This window comes from Platalea leucorodia (assembly GCF_965183815.1).
Source record: "Platalea leucorodia genome assembly, chromosome: 1".
NCBI classification, from domain to species: domain Eukaryota; kingdom Metazoa; phylum Chordata; class Aves; order Pelecaniformes; family Threskiornithidae; genus Platalea; species Platalea leucorodia.
In genome coordinates, this window is record NC_138823.1 from 72,205,379 (window position 1) to 72,225,387 (window position 20,009).

General features: G+C 35.7%; 1 protein-coding gene across 2 annotated transcripts in view; it reads left to right on the top strand.

Moving 5' to 3' along the window:
* PTPN3 (protein tyrosine phosphatase non-receptor type 3) overlaps positions 1-14,740 on the top strand; it is a gene marked incomplete at its 3' end in the record, with an annotated part of 96,225 nt that extends 81,485 nt beyond the window's left edge. For both annotated transcript variants that reach the window (XM_082307220.1, XM_082307221.1), the window contains exons 23-26: positions 1,284-1,412; positions 9,756-9,901; positions 10,572-10,707; positions 14,663-14,740. In XM_082307220.1, the coding sequence (XP_082163346.1) occupies positions 1,284-1,412; positions 9,756-9,901; positions 10,572-10,707; positions 14,663-14,740 (489 nt within the window). The remainder of the gene's footprint in view (positions 1-1,283; positions 1,413-9,755; positions 9,902-10,571; positions 10,708-14,662) is intronic.
* Positions 14,741-20,009: the final 5,269 nt, after the last annotated feature.

A 20,009-nucleotide genomic window follows, 5' to 3' on the forward strand; every position in this document is an offset into this window, starting at 1 on the left:
ACAAACTAAAGTTGTTTGTCTGTTCTTCCAGTTTCTGAGCTCAGTTTTCCCTAGAAAGTGTGGAGGGCAACTTTCATTATATGACCAAGTTACTGCTGATTATTGTGCCTGCAATAACTTTCTATGTAGTATTCTTGCTACTAATGTTTATAAGCATTATTCTGTTTTAAAAATATTTTTGCCTCAAAACACAAAATACGGTCAAACGGAAAAATGAAGATGTTTTTCCCATTCAATGAACTCCTGTTAAAAACTGAAGTAACACATAGCTCTTAGCAGCCTGAAAACTAATACCCAAGTTAGGGAAGCAATCTTCAGAAGATAGCTAGGGTCGCTTCATTACCTTCACCACTTGCTTTCAGGGAGAGGAGAAGGGAAACTGTTCTTACAGAAGCAGCCAGACAAGTACCAGGCAGGCTGAACTTCTGGGGGGCGCATGTTAAGAGGTGACAGTGCTGTTCCTTTTCCTGCTCACTTTCTCTCTGCCGAATGAGTTATCTCTTAGGGCCTCCAGAAATGGAGTCCACCTTGCTCTTTCCCTCAGCCGTGAGACTGCAGTGTTGGAATGGGGGGGGGTTGCATTATTTTTTGCATTCCAGCATGATCTTGCTTCAGAGTCTAAGAATAATTCATGTTTGAAGGGACCTGTGGAGATATCTGGTCCACTCCTCTCTGCTCAAAGCAGGGGCAGCTTTGAAGTTCATGCAGGTTGTACAGCATCATGTCAGTTGTTTTGATTATTTCCGTGGATGGAGATTCCACAGCCCCATAGGGCAGCTTGTTTCTGTGCTTGACCATCCTCACTGAAATAGTTTTTGCCAACATCTAATCGGAATTTACCTTCTTGCCTTTTTTTTTCAGTCACCTCTTGTCCTTTCATTATTCACTTTCAAGAAAAGTGTGGCTCTGTCTTCGCTATAACCTGCTGTTAGGTGGCTGAAGATAGTTATAAATTCCCCCCCCTACAGTTTTCTTCTTAAGATGGAACAAATCCATGTTTCTCTTCCTACATCATGCCTTGAGAAGTCATTTTAGTGATTGCAGTTTAGTACCAAACAGAAAGCATCTTGCATCCAATTTAGCTGATTTTTTTATTAAAATTATTAAAACAGAAGTTTATAGAGAATTTAGCCTGGTTTGTCATGTTATTTTCCAATTTGGATGTAAACACCGTACCAACCAACCAGAATAGATTTTATGCCACTCCTTGAATTTCCAGGAGGGGAGGCTGGAAACAGAAGTGCTTGTATAAAGTCTTGATGTGTGCTTAATTTTCTTTACAGACCAAATGTCATCAGTATTGGCCTGATCCACCAGATGTAATGGAATATGGCAGCTTTCGTGTCAGATGCCACTCTGAAGACTGTACGATTGCTTATGTTGTCAGAGAAATGGTGATTACAAATGTTGAGGTAAATGCCTGTTATCTTTAATTATCCCCAACCAAGCTGAATGAATACATGTATAGATAGGTAGATGTAGACTCTGTGTCTGAGCATTTACATCTCTATGTGTGAATATATTCTTTTATAAAAAGAATATACTATGTTGATTCACATAATACATATATGATTATTTCTTTAGAGCTTCTTCAAAAACATACTTTTTGAAGTTCTATAATACATTAATACATTATGCTTTACAGGCACTGTAATAAGCTTCATAAACAAGTTCAGTGGTCTTCTGTAAACAGTTTTGCAGTCACTGACTCTTCACAAGTATTTTGATTTTTAATGAGAGTTTTTTCTAAGTAACTATGCTCTTTCAAGGATGAAATACGGGTCACTTGGTTAATGGCACATATAGCTAGAACAGCTAACAAAAGTGAATCGTAATGGTGTTTTGAGAGAAGATGCAGGACCTCAACAGCTCCTTTTCATCATCTTTATTCAGATTTTTAAAAAGAAAAAAATCCTTATCTATCTTAGTTGAAATGTGCTCAATTTATGTAAGGTACTTGCATTCCTTAGCTGTTAATACTTTATGTTATTGGAAGGGTTATAAACCAAAGAGAAAGTTAAATACATGGAATACTTGTTGTGTCAGCTTGTGTTGTGGAATCTGTGTTCAGATCACATCTAGACTTCCCACAACCTGAATACAGGGGATGAAGTTTGGCTTTTGTTTGCAAGTTGTCCTACATTTCTTATACATGTCCCTCTTCATCTCTTTTGTGACCATAGAATTTTGGACATATTTTCTAAAAAGATGAAGGGTTTGTGCTGTCATAAGATACATGTGTAAGAAATCACTGTGTGCTGACCAAATGCTAATTTACAGTTCCAATACTAGTCAATCTTTTAAACTTCTGTATAGTTAAGTAGATTTTACTGTTACTAGAATTACTTGTAGTAAGAAAAAGGAAATATCTGTTTTAAAATGTAACATTTCATTGATGTTCTTAGAGCAAGATAACCAATCCTTTACTCTCATAAATTTATAACTGAATCTATCACTTGACAGTGCATCCAAATATGTTTTAACGTGATTAACATTTCCTTTGTAATCATAAACATGTGAGGTGCCAGTACTTAAAGGTCTTTCAGTTAAGACTGTTTACAGTGTTTCAGTTTCTAGCTATGAGAAACCATCCAGTCAAGGAGCAGCATGATTTTTGGTTCTGTTTTTCAGCCAATTAATCTGTAAGTGATAAACTTGAATGTCAGCACAGAAGAAATTAACCTCATTAAAGCAGTACTGCAGCATGTATGTAGACAAACTTTTAGTCCTTGTCACTCAAATTAGTTGTTTGACACTTAACTTTGGTTAGCTAATGCTTCTTGTAAATTTCAGTTTACTCTTTTCAAATACTTGTTCTTTTTCTTGGTTAGTTATTTATCAAACTGCTACATAATTTTGAGTAAATTCACCAGTGACTGTATTCAGTATGTGTTTTCACTTCAGGTGTCTATTTACTGGCACATGCTAAGTCAAAATCCCAATGAGAACGGAGCAGTCAATTTTATTTTTTTAATACGAGTTTATTCTCACACAACCTTTATCTCAAAAAGAATTTAGTGTGCTGTTGTAGACATGTTAACAGATGTGAAAGTTACAAGGATCCTCAACTGTGTAAGTTGTCTCATGATAACTCTCAGTTGAGAACATAGTTTCTAATGCAAAGGTGTATGCTTGCATAGATTTCATCTAGGTTAGACAAAAGCATGCTAAAGCTAGTCCTAGGCAGATGTGTGTTTGTTGTGGTGAGGGGAAGGTTGTTTTGAGGGGGGGTTTAAATTTTTTTTTTTTTCTTCACTAAAGGCAAGTTTATTTGTGCACTTAAGTAAAGTGGCTACATTCAAAAGAACACTCAACACTGAGCTGTCTCATACAGTAAAAATACAACCCTAATAATTGATAGCATTCTGTGCATTTGGCTTTTGAGATGGAAATAAAAAACACTGTAGCTTGTTAAAACATAGTGAAAGAACTCTCTGAAACACTGAATTATCTCCTAGTTTTACATGTCATTTGATCTGCTTTCTTAAAGCTCACCAAATGTATTCTTTTGGAGGCATCTTCTGCTTGAGTAGACTTTGCAAAGCTTTATATGTACTACCTCTCACAGATGTTGTTGTTATATTCTTTGAAGAATACATAAAAAGTCATCTGAACACAAACCAAGATTGTATTATTCCCTGAACTAATGTGAGCATCATTGAATTGGTCTTTATGAAGACAAGTAGCTTTTAATAGTAAGATAGATAAAGCTTCCTAACCCACAAGAGATTTGATTTCTTTTGGAAAGACATATTTGTGAAAGAGTTTCTCGTGAATTAAGTTGCGCAGATTTCAAATCTGCCTTTAGGGGAAAATAGCTCAAAAGAGAAGTTCATGAAATTATGCCCTTGGCCTTTTCATCATACATGTTCAGAAGACTTGAGGAACAAGAAACTTTTTAGGATTTTTTCTGACGCAGTTTAACTCGGTGCTTCTTTACCTGAAATTGAACATCAGTAAATGACTGCAAATGTATGAAATATTTGTAACCTTTCTAAGCCTCATGAAATGAAATAAGGATTAATTTCCTGCCTTTTCTTTTCGAGACCAAGATTGAAAGCTATCCTGTAGCAAAGTGAAAGAAAGGCAAATAAAGCACTAAATTTGGGGGTTTTTTTGAGATTGGGTTTTTTTAATTATTATTTTGTAAAAAAAGCTTCAGAACACTTTGGGAACCAGAACAAACAGATCAAAGGAAAGAAATTGTGTAGTATGAGTGCAAAATTCATCACATAGTGCACTAATTTGTAAAACAAGATAAATATTTCTTTTTAATCATTGAAAACATAGCATGGGAAGCCTGAAGGAAAGTTTCATTCAGTTTCCTTTAAGATAATTGCCTTGCAACATATCGTTGCCCATTAAATCTCACCAATTTCACCCAGTTATGTTTTGAAAAAAACTTTTTGCTCCTTTCCCTTGTTTAAACAAGCATTTTTCTTGATTTCAGTTAGAAGTGACTAGAAGCCAGCCATGGAACTTAGCAAGGCTGTGGAGATGATACTTACTGAAGCATATTACTCACATAACTCTGAAGAACTGTAATTTTGCAAGTTTGGTTTGGGTTTTTTTTTATTCTGCCACATCTTACGTTAGCTGTTGCCACACCTTGTTAATTGTTTCCAAAGTGCCCTGTTGTTCTCTCACCTGATTAGTTTTATTAACTAAACTAAATCATTCAAACAGAAAGAAAAAAAAATGCAAGTTGTTTAAAAACTGATTGAATTTCATCCTTTAAAGACAAGTTTATACCATCGCTATAAACAGTGAGGAGTGAGCACTTACATTTTATAAACAACCCAGGTCAAGCTAATTAAGACAATTCCTAATTGTCTTAATGTGGACTGTTTAGCATGATTGTGCAGACAATGCAAATAGAGGGATTTGGGGAGATAAGCTTCTTTTTAAATTAAACACTTTCCATGGACATCACAATGATGGAGGGGGTGGTTTGAAGAAAAAGAAAATAAATTGATGCAGCAATTCAAACAAATTGAAGATTAAGCATAAATTCATTTTGCTAAGGAAGGATATTGCTGTTTGCTGAAGGGAGGAGGTAAAATTGCAAGGTGAAGAATGACCAGTATCTGTCTGTTTATGAATGACCAGCATGTAGGCCTTCTAGGGACAGGATTAAATTGATATTAAATGAAACAAAGGCAGCAATGTAAACGAGTATACTGCCAGCACTTTCTGCTGTAAACAGCTGAAAAGAGAATCTCTGTGATTTTTACACATCTTAATTGTTTGGGCTGAGGCTTTCCACACCATTTGTCTTCCTTGCCAGGTGCATGTCCTACAACAGTTTGTGGGGGGCAATGTTGAGTTTGCTCATGTTAAAGATTCTTAGATTCGTTCACTGAAACTTCTGCTTCTGTGCATTAAACAAGATCTTGTATTTTCTCTTTCCAAAGAAACCTATATAAATTTGACCATGTCATAAATGTCTTGAACAAACCTGTCACACTGCAGAGGTATTTTAAAGGCTTCTCTGAAAAGGGTCTGCGCTGAACATGTTCTGTTTTGTCAAACACTTGTGGTAGAAGAAAACGAGTTGGCTTTGAATAGTAAAGAGCTGAAGAACAAAAGTAGATTAAAAGTGTTATGGCAAGGGTGTACAGAAGCATAATGAGGTGGGAACAGTGGTCCAAAGAAATGCAAAATGCCACTGCCAAAGTATCTGCTCTTCAGAAACTAGGCTTTAACCCTGATCACTGAGTCCCAGCTTTCAAGGTATATTTGTGAAGCTCACTACCAAAAAGCATACCTTTTCCTGCTTAGAAGATAATAGGACCATTTCAAGGTTAATGTAGTTCTACATGGTGAAATTTATTTTCTTGGCTTTTTAATTGAAGATTATATTTTAACCTAGACCAAAACGAACATTAAATGAAAAGGTGAAACACAAGATCAATTGCTTGGATTTTAAGAAAAGTCAAAATTAAGGTTGACCTTTGAAGCCTAAATTTCCTTCTTTCTATATGAGTATTATCATTCTAAGCTGTGTGTGTTGTTCTGAAGAACACCAGATTCTTTTATTAATCAGGGAGAGTCATTTTAGGAGAAGTGAAACAAGGAAGCCTGCCTTTTGATGTAATTATAACAAGCAAGGCTGCAAACTGCAGGAAGACGAGGAAGGGATATTTTTGTCGTTGAAGGTCTTGGCAATGAGATTTATTTTGCAAGTGTCACAGCAGCCATTTGAAGCGTTACCTCTGACAGCCCTATACTTTGTCAGGAGTTGCAATCCCAATGGCAGACCTATTAGAAAAGATCATGTGTTTTTACCCTGTGTTTCTGAGCAAAATCTAGGGTGTTAGCTTAACCACAGTGAAGTTGCTTTTGCAGTAAGACGTCTTGAATTTGCACAGGAAGGGTAGGTGCAAGTACATCTTCTTTTTGGCTGGCACCTTTTCTGCACCAACAATGACCATTACCAGGACGACAGTAACAAATACCTTGGGACAGATACGATGTCTCAGACCTCTGTAGCTGCTTGCCAAGTAAATGTGGGTCAATGCCATGAAGCAGCCAAATGTTGGCCAAATGGCTGATGATAAACTGGGCAAATTACATAAGCCAGAAGTGTCACTGGAGACCATAAGTTGTTTGGACTCATTTTTTTTTTGAATCCACCATTTTTAAACTTATTTGTGGAAATACCAAATACATAAGTTCAATTGAAATCAGTCCATGTGAGTGCAAAAAACATTAGTATTTTTGGAACAACAAGGTGTATGATGTCAAGTTAGGCAAAAATAGCAACCAGGCCATGAGCACCTCTTGCTCTCTCACTTTCTGTAAGTTTAGACTTATAAAACAGGACTAATAAAGCCAGACTTTATAAAGATAAATTCTACATTTATCAGTCATTAGGATGCTATAATAATGACTGTCATTGAAAACCTCAGTGCAAAAAAAAAATAAATTTCTGGAAAGGATTTAAGCTGACTTGCAGAGAATAATGGTCTGGATGGCAACTTGGAGTATAATGAGAAGCTGCTTCTTATTTTTCATTATTAGGTTTGTACAAAGAAGCAGGGTCTGGCAGAAATAGTGTGTTTAAAAATAAGTATTGTTAATAGGACATGTACAGTGGGGCTAACTATGGGACCAGTAACTATAATTCTAGCACTTTTTTTAATATGAGTGCTAGATTTTTAGTCACTGTGGTGGTCTTTTAATGCAAGTTATTTCCATGTGTGGTGGTATTTGGTGACATTTTCTGAATTTAAAAGATGACTTTCTTTATGAGTGTGAAGACTTGAAGATTTTATATTAAAAAAAAAACAACACTAAAAATAGCTTAAATCTGGACTTCAGAGTACTGATTTGATGTCTTCTGCATAAGACATAACAATATTAGAATTAGAAAAACTTGTTCTAACAGATATTAATATAACTACTGTTTGCAATAGGTACTTGTGCATTTTGTAAAGCCAATGTTGTAATGGTCAAGTTTTAACAATTTGAATCATCTCAGAAGAGCTCAACCAAAAGAATCAAATTGATTATATCAAAAGACAAATAACTAAAAAAACTATACTGAAGCTTGAGACATACCTGGAATAATTAACAAACAGCTAAGCTGGTCTCTAGGGATGAATAGGGCATGTAACAGCAAATGAAGATGATCACACCAAAAGAAGCAGCTGAGGATAAGTGCATGCTCCTACAGTGTATTCTTACTCCAAATAAGTCTTATGTAACATGCTTGTTGTACTTAATGTCTATGAACTATTTAAAAAAAAATGCAACTTGCTATATTTGAGCCTGAATTACTGATAAGTAAAAATTAAGTTAACTCTGTCCTCTTTTCTGAGCTTGTAAAATGGCTTTTGATGCTACAGATCACTGTTGCTGGTTCTCGGGTGTGCCACTGGCACTTATCCATGATGCATGGCTTGAAGTTATTGATGCACATGAAAGGTGACTGGATACTCATTCTTGGATAATTTGAGAATGAATCAAGTCTTTGTTTCACCTGAATGCTGTAATTCAAATGTCTCCGATTTAAGAGAATCAGCTCAAACTGTTACATGTAATTGCTGCGTTATCTCATTTCCCTTTTGAAGAGGTTCTGATTAAGCATGCGCAGATTTGCACAAGAGGATTTTTTAATGACATTTTCTTGTCATGTTTTTGTATTTTTTCAATCTGTGGCATTTCAGAAGAATTTAAAGTGTAATCATTTGATCAAGCTCCGCTACGTAATGGCAGCAAAGCTGAGTAGAAAAAGGCCATGCTTTTTCTTGCAGAGATCCTGGTCATTGCGGGGCCTGTTGATGACCTGGATGATAGATCCCAATGCAATTTGTATTACAGTGATCTTGGTCATTAATGTTAGATTACATTGGCCTTATGCTAGACCTTTTAATTGTGATTGCTCAGGCTCTGACTTTAAGAAGCAAAGTGTGGGCTGTGTTGTTTATCTTCATGTCCCTGGAGGCAATTGTAAATGTCTGCAATTACTTTGACTGGAATTAACACATTTCCTAGGACTCTACTTGGGTACATAGGCAGTAGTTATTCTGTCTTCTGTATCTTACTAGCCGGCTCCCTGGGAGTGGAACCACTTCCTCCAGTAGAAGAGGAAAGCAAGCAGTTGAAGGCATTTAAAACATGTCATATATTTCAGTAGTTATGCACATAAGAGAAAAGGGAAAAAAAACGCTTACAGTCACTAGCATCATGTAAACATTCTTGCATGGACCACTCGGGAGAGGTCAGCTTTTATAGACTAATACAGTGATAAAGGAACGTTTCATTTCAGTAGGGTGTCAAATGTTAAGTCTAGTAATGGACATTGATAAATTGCAGCTAACAGTTTTTAACTGTTGCTAAACCTATGAAAGAAATAAAGGAACACAAAGACTTGTCTCAGTTTGTAAAGAGTGAGATCCTCGTTGCATGATGCAGCAGAGCTCAGGAGTGTCTTTCCTTCCCACCCTAATCATTGGTTACATCTCTAACATAGCAGTTGAGCTCAGTCTGAATGCAAAGATGATTGAGTGATTTCATAATCAAAGTTAACAAAAGCTAAACTGAAAGAACTTCTGTAAAACTGTTTTTTTAGGTATAATTGAATGAAAAAGAGCTCTTCATACAACAGAATCTTTTAACTAATTATATTGCTTCCATACAGAAAAGTATCCTTCTGTAGGTCATACAGAAATCATTCATGTACGTACAATGAAAATGTATGTATGAACAATATATCTATTGTTTTCTAACAGAAACCAGATTTAGCAAATGTTGCAGGCGACTTTATATTGTAACTGAATCTGCAAGTACACACAGACATACATATTTAGAATAGATTGTGTAGCCCCAAGACCCTGTTATTTTGATATTGTTCTCAATAGTTCTGCTCTTTTCAGCTGTTTCTTCCAATCTGTTCTAAACTATTATATAGTACTGTTATGCATAAGTCTTGTAGCATTTTACCTCAGGTGAATTATTGATGTCAAAGTATAATAGATCAACAGTCAATAAATTCAAAAAATCTGGTTAGATCACAGAAGTTAAACTTGTTCTTGTTTATTTAGAAAATATTATGCCTTTTGCATGCTTTTGAAGAATTACATGTTCATACTTTACTCTGAATTTTAAAATGACAAATATTTTCCACATCATATGCATCTTTATAGCATCTGCAGAATATGCTTACTGTGAAAAGTATGACTTGTATCTAGCAAACATCAATACAGGAGTCATAACACTGAACACTGTTTGAAAACCTTACTGTATTTTAGACAGAGCAACAACACACCGTCACCCATCTCCAGTACGTTGCTTGGCCTGATCATGGTGTTCCTGATGACTCCATGGACTTCTTGGAGTTTGTGACCTGTATGAGGCCAAAGAGAGTAGAGAATGAGCCGGTCCTTGTTCACTGCAGGTACTTGTGTTTTAAAATTCTGGTTATAGATTTGCTTCAGCCTTAGAATAAGCACTTTGAAAAGTTTGTCTGCAAGAGAGGAGATTCCTTGAATTAGATAAAAATGCTTAGCTGTGCAATACCAGCACTCACTGTTGAAGACAGAAGCACTGGTGTTGTACCTAAAGGACGAGTTTCTTTTCTCTCCCTTTCTCCTGCAACATTTTGGTGAAATGGCTTAGTCACATAATTATCACAGAGCTGATAATCTACATCATAAGTTGTTCTGCATTTTTATCCTCTACCGCTATTGTAACCTCATTTTGAATGGTACTGCAGGGGTGTTTTTTCTGCTCTTCAAGTGTATGTCAAAAAGCAGTCAATTAGCTTCTACCTTTTTTTAGTCAAAAACACCACACCAGTACATTTAGATTTGTAAGCAGCTACAATTGTTAAAAATCCATTTACTTTAAGTGAGGTTTTAGTTTTATTTATATAAAAATTATTTTCTTTTTTAATAATTGGCAGGAAATATTACTGAAGCTGCTTTAAGGATAAGCTTTGCACTCTGTTCTAATTTTATTAAGGTCTTCCTGTAATTTGTAAGGCTATTTAGTGTCCTAGTATTAAGACTGTGACTGGTGCATTGCAAAAACCTAATTTTCTAGACTTTTTCTGTTACGTTTCACAGCGCTGGAATCGGTCGCACTGGTGTATTGGTCACTATGGAAACAGCCATGTGTTTAATTGAAAGAAACCAACCTGTTTATCCGCTGGATATTGTACGAAAAATGCGAGACCAGCGAGCTATGATGGTGCAAACATCAGTAAGTGATGGAGAGGAAGCCTCATTTTCTGTATATATACTGCACTCGTACAGTTTTAAAACAGATCAAAAAAAATTTTAAATGAGCTAGTTGTATGAGTCTTCAGTTGCCATTATGTTTCATGCTTCCTACATTTAGCATAACATAACATGGTGGCAAAGGCTGCTTTGCTTGTGAGGTGTGTATTTAACTTATTTGTAAATATTTCTTACCTTGCTGTTAAAAGATAATTGATTTCTATACATTGCAAGTAGTTAGAATGCACAAAGTCAGAACTGCCCAAATCATCTGTGCATGATCTTTTGTCTAAATTCTCTGCAAGAAGCTAGAATAGTTTTTTGCTTTTCATTCTAGTACTGAGCCTTATAGGAAGTTATTAAACTGAAGGTAAAATTAAAGGTTTTGTGGTATGATTTGAAGAGAGGAAGTGGCTTTTCAAGAGGCCACTTGAGGAGTAGAAATTCGATTGGAACAACATATGCATTTTTTTAAATTGTGCCGCTACTCCGGTCTGGAAAAACAAATGGCAAGAATGAAATTCAGGAAAAGCTGGGTAGTATCAATAACTGAAATATGAAAATAGAAGGTGATCTTAAGATAGCAATGATTCAAGGACAGTTTGAGATCATGAGGGCAGTTTTGTGTCAGCTTTGGAAATGAACATATTGACATCAGAGACCAAGGATGAAGGATGGGAGGCTCTGATTTCTCGAATAGAGGTTGAATGGCAGAATATTAAGTGTGGGTTATCTCAGAGAGCTAAATGCCCTATGGCAAATGGAAGTAAAGGGGTTTAGACCCACAAAGTCAACAGTTAAATTGGGCATTTCTGTCTCTTGTCTTCAAAAGATGATGCCTTGGTTTCCATTTGATCAAGGGAAGGAAGAAGGTAACTTGAGAAAACAAATTCTCTTCATTAACAGGTTAATGACCGCAGGAGCTATCATTATGATTGACTAGATGGGGAAAAAGTCTTGCGTTATCAAAGGGTGCGAAAGTGTCAGGAGTTACGGTTGCTTGTGTAACGATAGAGTGCTCTGTGAGCAGAGACTGTTCATGCGTGCTGCTGGGACTCGTTCACTGCAGTATGAGTGCACTCTCTAGAAGTGCATCGGGACTGTATGGTTGAGGAGGGAGTTGTCTGAATGGTCCCCTGCCTGTTCCTTGCAGAAATGGAAGCTGAGCTTATGACAAAGGATGTCATGAGATGAGAAACACTAGCCTCAAGGTTAAGGAAGCTGAATGTTGACTTCTGGAGTTGTACCAGACTATGCCCCTCAGTTTCTGAAATGAACTGAGCAAGTTCGGGCTTAAACTTTCTAGAAGTGGTCATCTTTTTGACAATCAGACATGAGAACCTGAAGTAAACTTCAGCTGGCCAGAAGGCTGAGTCCCTCCTGTTACAAGAGAAATCAGCAGGAATTGTCCTTGCACTCTACAGTTTGATTTAACTGAAGAATATGGGGAATAGCGATAAATACACAGACAATCAGACCCCAAGTGTGGAAAACTGAGTATCTAAAATAGGATTCTTTACCTTGCTTGCTGTGTTCCACAGTTCACTATCAGCACAGGCAGGAGAGGGATGATCTGTAGCAGCAATACTGTGAAGTTAAATTCACTTGTTATTTCTGAAGTATGCAGCTACTGTTGTGAAAAGCCAATGAGCAGAATTGGCATACTGTACTGTAAATGAGACACAGAACCAAGCACTCAACTGTGAGAAAGCAGAATATCAAAGAGTGCATGTTAACATTTTGATCTATCCTGGGTGCTCTATCGCATTCCCATGCCTGCATTCCAGCTATCCCCACTGCTTGTATTTGATATTCAGCTTAGGGCTTCTGAGAGAAGCCATTAGGGACTGTTCAGTCATAATAGTAGGGTTGTTCAGTCTTAATAGCCTTGCCTGAAGTATGTTCAGCTGCCCTGTGGGGCTCGTGTGTGTGCTCCAATTCAAAGATGATACACATAGCCAGATGCGTGTTGTGAGTTAATATCAGACAGGGCATACCCAGTAAGTAAGAATGGACTCATCAGAGCTATTAACTGGTCAGTTTAGTGTCTGCTGTTAATCATGTGAAAGCTGTAGTTTCTCAAAGACCTGTAATTTGGTCATCAGGAACAGCAAAACAAAAGCTTCAACCAAAATAATAAAGCTACAACAAAATTTGTGTAACTGCATGGCTTTTCATTAAAAAAAAAAAATTAAAAAAGCAAAACTAACCATTATGTTCCATTAAAGAGAAATTAGAGTTACTAAACAATACAGAAAGCAGTGCACTAGGACGCACATAATAGAACCAGTTATCAGCTGAGTGAGCAGTAAGAATACATGCAACAGATAAGAGCAAAGAAAAGAAGTAGTCAGAGTCTGAGTCAGAGGAAGCAATGCTGAAGTGCTCATTCTTATTTGTTCAGTAACTTGATCACACAAAGGAGTTAACAGAAGTGTTCAACAGAGAGCTAAATATCACACTTGGCTTGTTCAGGCAGTAGAAATATGCAAATGACAATAACAATGAAGAGAAAAGTCAAGGTAATTAAGAAATAAAGACAAAAGAACAGAGTGATATTGAAGGTGGGAGTAATTGACTGAAGGGTTGAAAGAAAAGGCAGGAAAATCGAGATGCAGAAAATTAATTTCCATCCCCCAGTTTTGCTTAAGTTTTTCTGTACTTAAGAGAAAATGTATTACAGGTTATGGACAAGAATAACATTCCTAACTCCCGGTATTTAAATGCAACCTAAGGTCCTTCACAGTCCAAGCGTTATCTTTTAGCCCTGTCCTTTGGGAGATATTGGGGGAACGCTTCCAGATGCTCCTGGAGAGTTGATGGGAGCTGAGATACAAGGGCAGCTGGGAGAACATTTCAAAGGTGTAAAAAAGGATTTAGAAAATGTGAAGCTGTGCTTCTCTGAATATATGACATGGAGCTTTGGAGAAAGGTGTTCATTTTGGGGTGTTAACAATAGTGAAAAGTACTTTTGGAGAAGAGGAGAGGTATGCTTTGATCTTTGTAAGTTCTTTTAAATTTCCATCATCTTGTGTTCTTGGGATTGTGTTAGTCAAAAATTTGTTCAGGCTATGTGGATTTTTAGTTTTGCCCTAGTCCTATTGCTAATGTCTCCTTATATCACTTTTCAGAAAGAGGCTCACGGGCTAATTGCTTTTAACAAACAGGTACATCACAAGATCATGGAATAGCCTTTGTAATAGTATAATTCAGAAAAGAAACGCTTATCTAATTCATGAAGACTTTATAAGAACTAAATGAGCTCAAAATGTTTTGTGACAGAAGAATTAACGTGGCTGCTACTCTTCAAAAATATTTATTCCAAAGGTTTTGATCCCATTCTATTACAAAAAAAGATGTGTGGTCTGATCACAAATTGAAAATAAAGCAACTCCATCTTCTGCGATAGTGTAGGCAGTTTAAAAAAAACTGAGTTTTTAGCTATATATCCTATATGGTAACTTTAAATGCGTTTTTGGTCATGTAACTTAAATGTGTCCAGTAATATGTAACTGCAGGATTGGCAAGGTTAGAATACCTGTAATAATCAGATAACAGTACAAAAAAAATAGATGAGATGTATAAAGAACATAAATAACTAGCTGAACTTAAAGTCAGAAGAATCATGTAAATTGGCATAGCTTTTACAAATAAATCCTATTCCCTGAGATTTAAGCATGTGTTCTTTTAAATTTGGGGATCGTGTTTTCCTTGGTGTGAGATTTTTAATGCTTGTCCTTCAAAGAAGAATAAATGTTACATTTGTTTACTGTGAACAGAGCCAGGAGAGTTGGATTTTCTCCTTCCATCTTTGTATCTCCTCTCCTGTTATTGTCCAGGAGAAAAGGAAGCAGTGGGACTGTTAGTCCTATTAAATACTACTGTATAATCAGGAGTTCAGTCATCCATAAATGTTTTTGTTCTTTTTTCTTATACAGAGTCAATACAAATTTGTTTGTGAAGCTATTCTTCGTGTTTACAAAGAAGGATTGGTTCGACCACTGGATTCCAGTTAGCGCAGCAGTGAAGGATGACTTCTTTTTTCCCCTAAAAAGACTGCTCTTTAAGTAAAGGAAGGGCTTGTTTCTGAAAGCAACTAGAACGGACTAGAAGCCCATGAAAAGACAGATGAGCACATTTGAACTGTGGCACTTTAAATTTCTCAAGAAGATTGCTAAATCATGTACAGTATAACAGAGTCATGTAGATAAATATATGAGGGCAATTGTGTGTAATATGCTTTATTCACATAGACACCATAAACAATCATGGAAACCTTAATACATATCTTTTACTGCCTTAAAACACCCTTCACTTTGGAAGTTACAAAGGTCCTTGTGTTTCTTTTGAAAATGCAAAAAGAAAACTAATAGTATTGAAATGATTCAGCTTAAGAAAGTATTTAATATCTTTGTATTGTATGAAAGTGCATTGAAGGTGAATATTTGTAACTTTCTTATTGGGAGACTAAATATTCATGGAAATGTAACCTTGACTTCTAAAAGGCTGACGAAGAGCTTTAAAGGCTAATGCATAACTACTGTACATTAAAAGCTGGAGAAATTAAGTATTCAGTTACCATAAATCTATTAGTAAGTATGCCAGCTGTTATAATATGCTTCTTAGGAATCACATTTACTGTGTGTGATGTGCAAAACAATGCTGCATTTAAGCATTTATGCAGATGGTACAGTCTACATCTTCTGTTGATCAATTTTAATTGCAGCTTGCCCTATTAAGTGACCTGCTTCTTACAGTTTTAGTTATTTTACTCCTTTTCTTCTGTTTCTGCTGTCCATCTCCTTTATACTTGTTTTTCACTGCTGTTTCTATATGTGGACTGAAAATGTTTTAACTTAAAACGAGGTTTAATTCTTTCACCTTTGTTTCCATATGTATTTATGAGTTTTCAGACGTAAATGTGGATTAATGTTGCACACAAGTACTAGACTTTTGACTTACTGTATATGCAAAGTAGTCTAATCCAATACTGGAAGAAAAATTACTACTGAACCCATCAAATATGTTGCTGCTAATTCAGGGTGTGAAGCTTACAAGGGCACAGGTGTTGCTAGTGTTCAGATGGTGATAAAATGTTGACTTGCTGTCCTTCAGCAAAAACTGCTGTTATCCAGTGAAACACAACTCCCTTTTGCAAGAGTTCTGTGGACTTAGCGTGTTTCTTGCTTTATGGAAATGCAGCTAAATTCACATGAAGATTTACATGGAAAGAGAGAATGAATTTGTACATTGATTAATAGTTCACCCTAAGGTACACTGGTCTCCATTTCATTTCAAATGGGAGAATTGGACTTTCTGAACAATATAACCACATTTGTATCATGTTAATTTATTTTGTGTGTGCTTTTTGATTACCCTGAGATAGTTCTTCATCTTTGAATAGTGTTTAAAAAAAATATTCTAAGGGACTGTTTAAAACTCTGTTATTTAAAAGATTAGTCCTAAATAAGGAAAAATTTTTATGGGGCATATTAGCCAGATGTTTATATGTGTATAAAAGAGAAAATTAGATAATTTTCTTTTTAGATATATATACACACACATATTCAGATATATTTTAGAATTATGGTTTGTATTATGGATATTATCATTTATATCTGGAGTTTCATTATAGAAACTGCCAGAGCTGTACAATATGCATCTGTCATGTTACCAGAAGGTTGTGTTTTTTCCCCAGGAGATAGCTGAAAAGTGCATGTAGGATGTGCTAAATTGCTGACTCTTGTCTTCTGTAGGGTTGGTCCTTTCTTCAAGATCACATTATTAGTTATGGGTAAAGAAGATACCCCGTTACTATTTATTGATTAAAAGAGTTTTGATTGGAACACACAGGGTAATTGGCAACGTGGAAAGCTTCTTGGCTTTGTTAGGTTGAAGAGTGAATAGGTTTGTGCTCATTCTTATATACTGCATTCCAGATTTCACCTTTGCTGAAGTTTTTGTAATATTTTGGATCATTATCGTCTTGATTGGGCACAGATTGGAAGGCAAGAGACCGTAACTGGTTCACTCTTGACTTGCTGAACTGCATCAGGTCACTCAATCTGTCTGTGACTCCAAATGTAAAATGATACTGGACATGTGCATGTGGCTCAGGAAGCTTCTCTGAAAAATGCATGTGGAAAAGTGTTGTAGAAGTGCAGGCTGCCTGCTGTTGTTAGAGAATATTGAGCAGTGAGAAAACCTGGTGGCTCTTTCCCATGTGAGGAGTAGTGGGCACTAAAGAATCTCTGCCTGCTGGGTGTGTGGTTAACACAAGCTCCCTGTTCTTAAAATGTGTGTGCCTTTCTGTAAAACATCTTTAAGTTTTGTTGTGCCCAGGTCTAAAAGTCATCCCTTGCAGTTGGCATGACTTGCAGTTAATAGTTTGTCAAGAAGTGAAAAAGGCAAGGAGAAAAAAAAGCAAGAAAGTAAATAGTAAGAAAAATATTTAGAACATCTCTGTGACATCTGTTTCTTTCAGGGAAGTACTTGATTAAACTTACGGTTTATTTGTGTTCAAGGTTATTGATACATTCCTATTGCTATTTATGTTTCTTTATGTTGAATATGTATTTACCAAAACACTGTAAATTTATTCCGTATGTAACTCCAGTCTGAAGATGCATGGTATAGGCTTGACTTACATTAGTATGTGTGTGTTTAAATGATGATGGTCATATTGTGACAACAAATGCTGCTTTTGTTCTGGTAAACGGTTTCGGTAATACCATTCATGGACTCTTATTTGGATTTTAATAACTTGTTTGAAATTGCTGGCCACTGAGACTACTCAAAGCTATAAAAATAATAATCTCTGTAATATCTGATTTTTTTTTTTGTAAAATCATAGAGCAAATATTAACTACACAAGTATCTTGTACATTGTGTCCATCTTTATTTCAGTCTTGCTGGGTTTTGCACATGTACCTGTAGGGTCCATAGGGGAGAATGAAGGGGTTTTTGTCTTCTCTCTGTAGTATGAGATGACTTTGCACTGAATGATGTATGCCTTAGATCTGATCTCACAATGAAAGCATAATTATGGTCTTCTTAATGCTGGCTTTTGTTTCCACAAGAATTAGGAAATTAAAAAGACAGAGAGTCAATTGATTATTTTTGTTGGTAGGAGCTAAAACTCCTAACACAAAATTTTTAACTGCCAAGTAATTGACAAATAGCAGAAAATGCTGCGAAGTCAAGATTCTGTATAACCTTCATAAACAGTTTAACCTCGATTTTGCCTGTGCTTGTGTGATTGTGACAATAAGTATTCAAAATTTCTAGCATGGCGGTGGATGAAGAGGGAGTAATAAGCCTTTGAGGTTTTCATCACTGTGAAATACACTAACATTTATTCTTCAGAATTAAACAAATTTTAACTAAGTGGCTTTATATTTGATATGGAAGTAACTAAAATGCCTATTTCGAGTGTCTTCAGAAATATCACAGGGGAACACTTCTGAGATGGAGGTGGGAGGGAGAGATCTTACCATGTATTGAAAATAAAAAAAATGGTGCCGTAAACCATGAATGCCTTTTGTGTAACAGGATGTATGAAATATGAATCATTAAAATACAAGCAAACCTTGAATAGAAGTGGTGTTTTGCAAAAAAAAAAAAAAAAAAGAAAAAAAAAACCACGTTATTTTGTAATCCAGAGTTTTGCTCTCAATAATCCTGTCTTTTAGGTGTTGGTACTAAATTATATGCAATCAAAATGTACCTAAGAATTCAGCAATAGCTCTTCATGTACACTCATTTTTTTTAGAAGTTGGTTCTCTTTTTCCCCTCCTTTTTTCTACTATGCAATACTTAGTTAAATATATATATTTCAAAAGAACTGTAGTTCTGAAATATCTAATGAACTATGTATTTGCTTTATTACAAGCGTAATATGATACTGTTTTACAACAAAAGTTTTTTCCTGTATATAGTGTTCTTATGTGTCAGACTAAATGCATAAATGGTCCACTGATTGAAAATGCTGAAAATAGACATGCGTGGTTCATGTTCAATCAATTAAAATTTAAACATAGTTACTTCACTGGTAATGGCTTTATTGTTATATCCTGAAATGTAGCATTTAAGTGCAAGTTTATTTTACTCCTTCACATAAAGCCTTGCCAGACAGAACATGTGCTGGGAAATGTTTGTATTTCGATTGGTAACCTGCAATTAGTCTACTTGGTTAAAAGCATTTATTAATTGAAACTATATAGAAGGTAAAGTTGTGTCATGAAATACTTTGTTCAAAGGCAGCTGAAAGCCAAGTGAATGATTAATTCATTATATAAAACATAATGTTTTGATTAAATGGATTCTCTTGCATTTAAATTCTGACACTGGTAGTGTTAAGCCATCTCAGCTGACTGTCTGTTTTAACAATAGTATTATATTAACAGTTTAAATATAACAATCTAATGCAATATGATTTAGTTTTAGTGTACTTTAACATATTTAATGTTCCAGTTGTTCAGTAGCTGTACAAGTTTCAAACAATAGTATCCACAATCACTGAAACTTGTAATCTTTAAAAAAAAAAAAAGTAAGTTTCTCCTAATTAAAAGGAAGGAGTAGCACATGATATTGATAGATTTAACCATTTTTCAACTCAGACTAACCCTGTGACAGTAGTGGTCAGATTTGACCGCTGATATAAAGAGCAATTGTTGAGGACCAAGAATATCATGGAAAAAGCAAATTGCGTCGACTGTTGGCACTGTTTAGTTTTGGCTATAGTTGAGACCAGTAACTATTGACGTCTTTTTTTTTTAAGGCAAATTCATCTCAAGAGGTGGCTTTGGAAATGGGGAGTAGAATGTGCCTTTATCGACTCTCATAATTTTGTTGCAGACTACTTGGATAAGAGTCTTAGGTTGTGTGTTATTTTGAGCTTAGCTGCAGGTTTTGAATCTTTAATGAAATTCTTATTTAAAATATTAAAGCATTGATTTTAATAGACATTAATGAAACACTTCAGTTTGCTGTTAGTTGCTCAACTTCTGTTTTCTTGGCTTTCATTGTGTCCTTTTCTTGAGTTGTCATTATTTTACCTTATAAAAACACTTTGAGATTTCCCACAACTTTAAAAGTGGCTTTGTTGTAGCCAGGCTAAGCGATGTTGCTGTTGGTTAAGATATGATGTTACTTACACCTGCTGAAGGTGCAATGTGGTGTTCAGACGAGCGTGAACTGAGCTCCTCTCTGAGGAATTTAAACAGTGCTGCTAACAGTGGTAAAAATCATAAAGATATTTTGAAAAAGCGTGTAGGAAATGTTTTG